We start from the raw sequence: 10,069 nt of genomic DNA on the forward strand, positions 1-10,069 counted from the left end.
GCTCCCGGGGACATATGTCCCCCCCCCCTTCGCTACGCCTCTGCAAATGGTCAATTTACATCATTGAGCGCCCCAGGCTTTTGTTTTTAGGCATGCCAGCGTGTAGCATTGGTAAGCTTACACCAAACCTTTTTTTAGCGCAATTTCCATTCTGGAGAATTGCGTTTATTAACTCGTCATTTCTGGGAATGGATGGATGAATGAATGAATGTATGGATGAATGTGTGTCCGGGCTTTAAGTCGTATCTCCTCCTCAACGAAGCAATATCGATGACTAGTTCCAAAAGCGATTATGTTAAGCAAGTTACTAGAATGAGCATAGGCCATAAAAATTCCGGGATTCTTTCATGTATTTCTCGGAAAAGCCAAAAAACCTCGAAAAAAATTCAGTTTTTTGCCCATATCTCGGCAACCAGACCACTTAGCGACTTGAAACATGTACCAATCGATTCCTGCCATAATTTAGAACAATATTGCCGAAGAAAGTTTTCAAAAATATCCTCTCGTTCGGTCACAAATTTTAAAATTACATAAACACCTACAAACCGATCGTTCTTCTAGCTTGAACGCATCCCAGCATTATACGTCAGAGCTATTTTTAGATAACATAAGGAAATTGCGCATAAATGTCACTAGACTTTTTTAATTAACTTGTTTTAACTTTTCCTTTCATTTATTTCATTTGTGATTTTATGTGAGTTTGTGAATCTAATAAAACTTTTTCCCTTAATCACTTTAATTTTTATATGAGATTTATTTCTCAACGCAATGACCTTCATTACTTATCATTCTGCTGTTTTAGAGCTATTCTAAACCCTGCACATGAGCAGAGTTTCTTCCAGGCATCTTTTCGGGGGGGGGGGGGGGGGGCTTTGCTCCCCCGAAAAATTTTCACCGCCCCCCCCCTTCCCGAAATGAAATTTATATAATTTATATAGAAAATATATACTTTTAACAGTGTCCGCCCCCCCCCCGAAGAAAGTCTACCGCCCCCACCCCCCCGGAAAATTTCAAGTGCACCCCCCCCCCCCCCCCCCCCCCGGAGAAAAAAGTCTAGAAGAAACACTGCACATGAGACAAAGAATACGTACTGATGTTAGAAGTATTGTTCTTCAATCCGGTACAGGGCTCTTCCGAATATTCACATGTATCAGTAGCGGGTCATAAATCAACTTTTTAGTTTTGGTCTGGCTGGGATCCAGTTTGATCCGATCCTAAGGGACACTCCCTAGAAATAAATTTAAAAAAAAAAACACTTTAGAAACTGGTATAGAAACAGTGGCGTAGCGAGGTCGGGTGTCACCCGGTGCGGCACTTAATGGTGTCATCCCCCTCAGAGGCGTAGCGACTCTTCCCGGGGACAAAACTTTCAAGTTTCGATTTGCACCCTCCCCTCAAACTTTCGATTAGCACCCCCCCCCCTCCAATTTTTCTCTATATATTATACTATTTTTTTGCTTTGGTGTAACCCCCCTAAATGGTTTCACCCGGTGCGGTTCGCACCCCCGCCCCCCCGCCCCCCCCCCCCCCCCTCGCTACGCCTCTGTATAGAAATAATATGAATAGTACATGTCTGAATTATACACAGTTATGCTGCACTCCGCCGCGTTATCGTTTAACTAAAGAAGATTGCCATTGTTCTGTGGGCAGCCTTAGAGGCGTAGCTAGGAGAGGGCGGGTGGTGCGGCAGCCCCAGGCGAAGTCAAAAGGGAGTGCGCCAAACGAGGTAGATAATAATATAAAAAGCTCTTCACCAGAGTTTCTTCCAGGCATCTCTTATATAATTTATATAGAAAATATATACTTTTAACAGTGTCCGCCGCCCCCCCCCCCCTCGAAGAAAGTCTACCGTCCCCCCGAAAATTTCATGTCGTCCCCCCCCCCCCCGGAGAAAAAAGTCTGAAAGAAACACTGCTCTTCACTAAATAATATTGGGGCCTACACCGCAAGTAAAGAATACAGAATGCTGCTTGGGATTACGGATTTATTTAATTTACAGATCAATTTTATGGGACCAAACTTACTAGGCAAATTAAGTGGTGGTGGAGGGGGGGGGACGCTTTTTGACTAATTCGAACAACTATGTTTAGGCCTATTTGGGGAAGTTGTGCAAAATAGCTAGAAATAAGACAATACAACACACGGGTCTTGTCCAGAGAAGCCCCGCCATTTTTTACAAGCTCCCTGAGGGTTAGGCAGTGGCGTAGCGAGGTCGGGTGTCACCCAGTGCGGCACTTAATGTGTCACCCCCACAGAGGCGTAGCGATCCGTCCCGGGGACAAGCTTTTAATTTTCGATTTGAACCCTCCCCCTCAAACTTTCTATTTGCACTCCCCCCCCCCCCCCCCCCCGCCCTCAAACTTTCCATTTGCACCTAATTAAAGACTATTTCACACTCAAAATTAATCACTTAATTAAGTGGAATTATCATTTTTCTATATATTTTACTATTTTTTTGCCTTGGTGTCCCCCTCCCTCAATGGTGTCACCCGTGCGCACCCCCCCGCCCACCCCCCCTCTCGCTACGCCTCTGGAGTTAGGGTTAGGGTTAAAGGTACCAAAATGCAGATTTTTTTCATGCAAATCATTAACGACTTGTCCCCGATTTTACACACTTCAATAAATTTTAAAAGTTTTCACAACCCATTTTTTAAAATATAAAAACAAATTTGATGGGGGGGGGGGGGTGGTTAACGTTCCGGCGGGGCTTATCTGGACAACCTCCCATGCCAACAAGACCAGCTTACATCCCGTATGGGAGCTCATTGCTGCAGCTGACAAAGTACCCAGCCAGACAGGCCTTGGGCTCGCAGATCTGGTAGTTGCCGTCCATCATACCCGTGCAGTCTCGCTCGACACAATTGGTTGCTAGGATAAACAAATGCAATTAAAGCGAGAGTTATCTCCCTTTAACTTTCTTGTATATTCTTATGGAATAGTAGGGAGATGGCACTTTAATAAAACAAATACAGGTATTATCTCCCCTCAACGTTCTAATATGTCATATATTCTTATGGAACAGTAAGGGAGATGGCACTTTAATAAAACAATTACAGGTATTATCTCCCTCAACGTTCTCATATGTCATATATCCTTATGGAACAGTAAGGGAGATGGCACTTTAATAAAAACAAATACAGGTATTATCTCCCTCAACGTTCTCATATGTCATGTATTCTTATTGAACAGTAAGGGAGATGGCACTTTTAATAAAACAAATACAGGTAAAGCGAGAGTTATCTCCCCTCGACGTTCTCGTACTTTCTTATGGGACAGTTAGGGTATGGGGGGGGGGGGGCAATGTCCTACTGGGCTGGGGGTAATTGACAGGGGATAATGTAGGTGGGTGGGGGGGAATGTCCGGAGGGTAATTGACGGGGGGGGGGGGGGGTAATGCCCTGTTCCCACAATGTGTGCATACTAGAGTGGACATATATACGTTTACAAAGGAAACACCGATTAATTTTTTTAAAGTCAATTTAAACATCTAATCAAGTCACATTTTAATGTTACAGTGCACTGTTATCGAGTCTTGACCTGCGTAAAAATTTGAAACAAATCGGTTAGGTAGAAGTAAAATGCTATTAGAAATCAGAATAGCAACTTTGGTTGCTAAACTATTGGACCCCCCAACCTCTTCATTATGCGGTTTATTTAAACTACTACTTCCGGAAACCGCAAATCGCTTAAAAGTGGATAGCCTAGTGAGAAAAAAAATCTTACACCTATGTATAAAATTTACACTTATGTTTTACGTATTTCAAAAATCGGAAATAAAGTACCCCTTCCTGATATCGGAAGTCAATCGACATTTGAGTGTAATTTCACTATGATATCGTTTACTTATAGATGAAACTTCATTTTCCGTTACCCGGTAATCGTTCCAAAGTTGACAGAAAATTTTAAGAAAAGAGATAAACTTGTTTTCTTTAAATACAACATGGTTGCTAAACCTATAGGATCTCCATCCTCTTCATTATGCGGTTTATTTAAACTAACATATCCAAACACATTTTTTTTTTAACTTACGCTTGTTTTTCATGATCTTTTCCACAATCTCTTCCTCCTGTTTGCAAATCTCGTCTGACGGCCCCACACGTCTTGTTGGCGGGTTGGAACACGAGTTTCTCTCCAGGATTGATCTCACCACATCCTGAACGTGACGTCACGAAAGGGCGAGTAAGTCAGTAAATATAGCTTTATGAGCCTGGGCAGATGAGGGGATAGTGTGGTCGGCACTGTACTAAACCGATTTTTTAAACATTTCTCTAACATGAGTCAGGTACTTATTTACCGCTGAGTAGGCTCAGCGATGTTCTACGGACTAAAGCTTGAGATCTGAACTCGAGACTTTAAGGTTAGTAGTCGAACGCTCTACAACCTGACCACCACGGTCACTTTTGTAATTAAGTGGGGTAGTTTTACACTATGCTTTAATTTTAACGTTGTGAATATGAAAAATAATAAGTTTATAGTTTAATTTTCACATATAATTTCTTCAATGAAAAGCGAAACTAGCATAACATAACTGCAAACATATGTAACACATATGGTTACCATCCAAGGTGGGATCACAAATAAAGTTTTAAAGTCATTGAGTTGCGGCCCCTGTGAGGCCGTAGCCCTGTTGATGTAGTTGTGTTGCATGCTCTTGTGAGCGATTTTACCTGTGCCCCATGTCATGTGTGTCATGTGACATGGGACTATGGGTAGTCATACGCAAGGCTGCTGTCTGTGGACACGGTGACGGTACCAAGATGTAGACCTAATGAAGGGCTGCAGTTTTTGTTTCTCTTTGTGTTTTTTTCTGTTCTTCTTGTATTCATCTGTACAACTACTGTTGTACTGCATCGCCGTCATGGCTCGATGCCGTGAATAAATCCAGTACTTGACAACAACTGTCGGTGTCAGCGTGTTCTAAATCTCAGGGTCAGCCCGTCTTAACCACAACACCTCAGTGGGTAAAAGCATCCCAACTGAGTGAGGGTTACACATACATCAGGCTAAAGATTAGCAAACGATGTAAGAAGTATCAATTCTACTCAGTGGCGGAACTAGAAAAAAAGGGCCACCCCGCAAAAAATTTTTTTAGCCCCCCCCCCCATATGAATATATAGGCCTATATATATATATATATATATATATATATATATATATATATATATATATATATATATATATATATATATATATAACGAAGGAAAAATGAGCGTGGGGTGGTGTCTATAGAATAAAGATAATTCAACCGCAGCTACTGTATTCTTTTTTTACAAAACAAACATCAAGTCAAAGATGCAAGAAATTTTTTTTTAATAATTGTTTATGGTCGGCCGTGGGCCCCTAAATGGCGTGGGCCCCCCCCCGCATTGCGGGGTCTGGCGGCACTGTAGTTCCGCCCCTGATTCTAATACAATAACACCTACCACAACCATCCTTGTGTACTAGCGGAAATGACAGGGACTTACACTTTCTTCATGACACCGTTCTCGCATTTCGCATAATACCTTCAAAGCATTGGCCTCCACACAGTGGGTAGTCCCCATCTTTACGATATGAGCATCCATAGGTTAAACAAGATCCTGTAGGTTGAAGGGTAAATAAATAAATAGATGAACATGCACAAGCGGTCTACATGAAGGATTGCTGGATTTTTTTTTTACGCTTCTATGGTTGAATTACTTTAGATACAAACATACATAAATGATAAGAATTTTCTTAGATACAAACATACGTAAATGATAAGAATTTTCTTAGATACAAACATACATAAATGATAAGAATTTTCTTAAAAAACAAACATACATAAATGATAAGAATTTTTTTAGATACACACATACATAAATGATAAGAATTTTCTTAAATACAAACATACATAAATGATAAGAATTTTCTTAGATACATACATAAATGATAAGAAATTTTCTTAGATACAAAAATACATAAATGATAAGAATTTTCTTAGATACAAATATACATAAATGATAAGAATTTTCTTAAATACAAACATACATAAATGATAAGAATTTTCTTAAATACAAACATACATAAATGATAAGAATTTTCTTAGATACAAACATACATAAATGATGAGAATTTTCATAAATGATATTTTCACGAGTTGGCGTGTTTCTTTATATTGAACATTCCGAGATTCTAATATTTCGTGATTATAATGTTCTGAGATCAGTGTTTCTTCCAGACTTTTTTCTCCGGGGGGGGGGGGGGGGGGGGGGGGGTGGGGAGGGGGGGGGCACTTGAAATTTTCGGGGGGGGGGGAGGTAGACTTTCTTCGGGGGGACGGACACTATATAAGTATATATTTTCTATATAAATTTCATTTCGTTCGGGGGGGGGGGGGGCGGAGTCCGTCCGTCCGTCGTCGTCCGTCGTCCCCCCTCCCCCCCCCCCCCCCCCCCCGAAGAAATGCATGGAAAAAACTCTGTCTGAGAAGGAACATTCCGAAACATGCAAGTTCTGTAATACGAACGTTATGAGATTCGAAACTTTATGAGTATAGAATGTTTTGAGATGCGTGCTTTCCTACTGGCTAAATTTCTGAACTCAAAGACATATTTTTAAAAAATGTTTCCAGACTGAAACGCTTCGAAGTACGAACAACCGAATATAGGCACATTCCGACATACGAACGCGCCAATCTATGAAGGCTCAGTCTTTAAGCCCAAGACACTTTCGATAAGTTTAGTTTCGTTATCGTTTCTTCATTTATCGACAAAATGTTTAGTGATAAACGCCTAAAATTGTAAGTGTGTAGAGTCAAGATTTACGTTATCTTAAAGCCAGTTGTTAATGTGTCGATCTGAAATGTAAAGCGGGCATGTGTGTAACAATGTAAGAAAAACTGTAATCTAAACCGAAAAGTCTCGAGTTCGAGCCCTCGGACAAATGAGGCTCGTTAGCTGGGGACAGTCACTTTTCTAGGAGAAGAGTTATAATGTCTAGCAAATATCATCATCTGTTACCGTTTGTGCCCAAGACACATGGGGGGAGGAGGGGGGGGGTAGATGAAGCAGAACTCATCAGTTTCAAGGACCTCGGCATAGGAAGAGATAGTGTGGTCAGCTTTATTCCCAGTCGCGTTGGTTTCTTTAGTCTTGTACCCATTGTTACTTGGTGGACTCATTGAAGTATTATAGACACGAACTCGCGTTTTAAACTGGAGACTTTTGGGTTAACAGTAGTAAAAACTCTATCAAATCGGTGATTCGTTTTAACCCCTTTGCTTCACAGGGCTCTACAGGTATAACTCAGTCACGAATCAACTTACTGACTTCAAATTCCGGAGTGCTGCAGATTTTGTTGCTGAACATGCACGCGCCCATGGACGGGTCGAAGATGAGTCTCGCGGTGTACTTGGTGCCGTTATCATGGAAGTACTCACCAAGCGCACACGGCCTAAAAATAAATTGCTGATTGTCTCTATTCGTGTGGTAGTTAAGTAAATTTTAATGTGGTTTTTGACTAACATCTATTCATCGAAAGATTGTAATGCGACATGCGAGTGTTATATATAAAAAAAATATATTTTTAAAAAGTCAATACAAAACTTACAGAGGTGGTAAATATTTAAAAAAAAATTAATTGTGTATTGTTCAGTGCTTAATATATATATATATATATATATATATATATATATATATATATATATATATATATATATATATATATATATATATATATATATATATATATATATATATATATATATATATATATATATATATATATATATATATATATATATATATATATATATATATATATATATATAAAACTATACATGTAATATATGTATGTGTATGTGTGAGATGGAGGTGGGGTAGGTGGTGTTTTTTAAAAATATGTAAAAAAAAAAAGCTTTCGTAGACTTTTCAAAAAAAAAGAAACATGTTTTACAGATAGACAAAAAACTACGTTTCTCTAATACTCCGAAACAGACTTGAACATAACTGAACTTCCCTCTCCCCCTCACACATACACACTCACACAAACATACCCCTCACCCAAAAGCCGTCCTTTCGTGTACTCACATTTCAGTACCATGGCCATCAGCACACGACATAAAGTACCCATCTTCGCATTTTTCACCGCACAAGACGTAATTGCCATCAGTTCTATTTCCGCAGTCGGAAATACATGTTTCAGCTTGCGGACAGAATGTAAGCAATATATAAATAAATAAATAAATAAATATATATATATATATATATATATATATATATATATATATATATATATATATATTTATATATATACGCACAAAGAGACAGAATGTATGTTGCGTCTTAACGTTAAGTTGCGTCTATCATTGTTCGACAATTATTAGTGGGCCTGAAACAGTGGCACCTTCTAAATTGCTATTCAGAGGTCGGAAACAGTGGCACCTTATAGTTTGCTATTCAGAGGTTTGAAACAAGTGTGACCTTCTAATTTGCTATTTAGAGGCCCTAAACAGCGGCACCTTCTAAATTGCTACTCAGAGGCTAGTTAATATGCAACGCTCTCAAGTGCTATTGACAGGCTTAGAGAAAAAATGCTCTTATTTGAGACTATGAAAACGTGTATTCTACATTACACGACAAATGTTCGTCTAATCGAAATGCCCTCTATATTAAAATTTTAAAGTATATATTTCACCTTCTATAGTGTGTAGAGCGTACACAAGGATCATCAAAACGTCTAACATTGTTGTAAGCGAGGCCATTGTTGAATGATGGTGTGGTGTTACATGGAGCTTTTATCGTAGATGTGGTTGGGGGAGACGAAATGTGGAGTTGTCGCCCTGAATTAATCCAGAAAAGATTTACGTTAATGAAGAGCGTCCGTTGCTGAAATACAGACATACAGATAGACCAGACAGACAAACTAGACAGACCAGACAGACCAGACAGAAAGACAGGCAGCCTAGACATACAGACAGGCCAGACATACAGACAGACCAGACAGACCAGACAGACCAGACAGAAAGACAGGCAGCCTAGACATACAGACAGGCCAGACATACAGACAGACCAGACATACAAACTATACAGACCAGACAGACTAGACATACAGAGAGACCAGACAGACAGACTAGACATACAGACAGACCAGACAGACAGACCAGACATACATACAGACCAGACATACTAGACAAAAAGACAGACAGCCTAGACATACTAGACAGACTAGTCAGACTAGACATACAGACAGACCAGACACACTACACAGACCAGATAGAATCTAGAATAGTCTAGACTCTATAGAGATCTAATCTAGATCTAGAGTCTAGTCTAGACTAGGTTTCATTGTAGAGTAATTTAAAAACACACGTTCACATTATTTTAGTTTCAGTATTTTTATTCTAGTAAACGTAGATCTATAGATCTAGGTCTATTTACATACCAGTTAAAATGCTAACCGTCAAGTGAAATTCTTCGGCAAGCAATTTTTAAAAACAACTCTACATTTTTAGATATTTTTTTTTCAAACTTACCACCACTATCTCCATGTTCAGCCTCGAAACAGAATTTCGTTGTCACTAGCTCTTGCGCAAAAAGAAAACGCGGGATTTGATTACGTCATTTGATGTTGATCATTGGTCCAATTGTTTGAAGGATCAATAAGAAGATGGATAAATTATATTGTTTGGTGGACGGGGTGTTAGTTTATTTCATTTTGTTGGTGGGTGTTGGTTGGGTGGATATAGTGAGGTGGACATGGCTTGGTGGAGTGGAGAGGTAGTCGTGGTTGGGTGGATATGGTTGGGTGAATATGGTTGGGTGAATATGGTTGGGTGGATATGGTTGGGTGGATACGGTTGGGTGAATATGGTTGGGTGAATATGGTTGGGTGAATATGGTTGGGTGGATATGGTTGGGTGAATATGGTTGGGTGAATATGGTTGGGTGAATAAGGTTGGGTGAATATGGTTGGGTGGATATGGTTGGGTGAATATGATTGGGTGAATATGGTTGGGTGGATATGGTTGGGTGGATATGGTTGGGTGGGTATGGTTGGGTGGGTATGGTTGGGTGGATGCGGATAGTTTGTCGTAGTTATGTGGGTATGG

At 39.8% G+C, this 10,069-nt stretch overlaps 1 protein-coding gene and 1 long non-coding RNA gene across 3 annotated transcripts; both read right to left on the minus strand.

Annotated features, from left to right (window-relative positions):
* Positions 1-1,091: 1,091 nt before the first annotated feature.
* LOC131936032 (uncharacterized) lies at positions 1,092-4,147 on the minus strand. The gene is made up of 3 exons (XR_009386004.1): positions 4,030-4,147; positions 2,748-2,868; positions 1,092-1,228 (listed from the first exon to the last, which is right to left on the minus strand). It is a non-coding gene; the product is annotated as an uncharacterized LOC131936032 (long non-coding RNA).
* Positions 4,148-5,464: 1,317 nt separating this feature from the next.
* Positions 5,465-9,577, minus strand: LOC131936033 (uncharacterized). 2 transcript variants are annotated; one of them, XM_059292855.1, is made up of 5 exons: positions 9,494-9,577; positions 8,656-8,800; positions 8,049-8,163; positions 7,286-7,413; positions 5,465-5,579 (listed from the first exon to the last, which is right to left on the minus strand). In XM_059292855.1, the coding sequence occupies exons 2-5, from the start codon at positions 8,720-8,722 to the stop codon at positions 5,473-5,475; spliced, it is 417 nt and encodes a 138-aa protein (XP_059148838.1). In that variant the 5' UTR covers positions 8,723-8,800; positions 9,494-9,577; the 3' UTR covers positions 5,465-5,472. The 2 variants fall into 2 exon arrangements, with proteins under 2 accessions (XP_059148838.1, XP_059148839.1); XM_059292856.1 differs by lacking the exon at positions 9,494-9,577 and adding an exon at positions 9,403-9,492.
* Positions 9,578-10,069: the final 492 nt, after the last annotated feature.

This window comes from Physella acuta, unplaced genomic scaffold (genome assembly GCF_028476545.2).
Source record: "Physella acuta isolate Inbredline_101_S28 unplaced genomic scaffold, ASM2847654v3 ptg000165l, whole genome shotgun sequence".
NCBI classification, from domain to species: domain Eukaryota; kingdom Metazoa; phylum Mollusca; class Gastropoda; family Physidae; genus Physella; species Physella acuta.

What these genes read in the sequence shown, in the direction of transcription:
- LOC131936033 (XM_059292855.1), bottom strand. Translation starts at nt 8,722, where the DNA reads ATGGCCTCGCTTACAACAATGTTAGACGTTTTGATGATCCTTGTGTAC. An exon ending in CGCTCTACACACTATAGAAG is followed by an intron (nt 8,164 to 8,655) that starts GTGAAATATATA and finishes TCTGTCCGCAAG; the next exon opens with CTGAAACATGTATTTCCGAC. An exon ending in GATGGCCATGGTACTGAAAT is followed by an intron (nt 7,414 to 8,048) that starts GTGAGTACACGA and finishes ATTTATTTTTAG; the next exon opens with GCCGTGTGCGCTTGGTGAGT.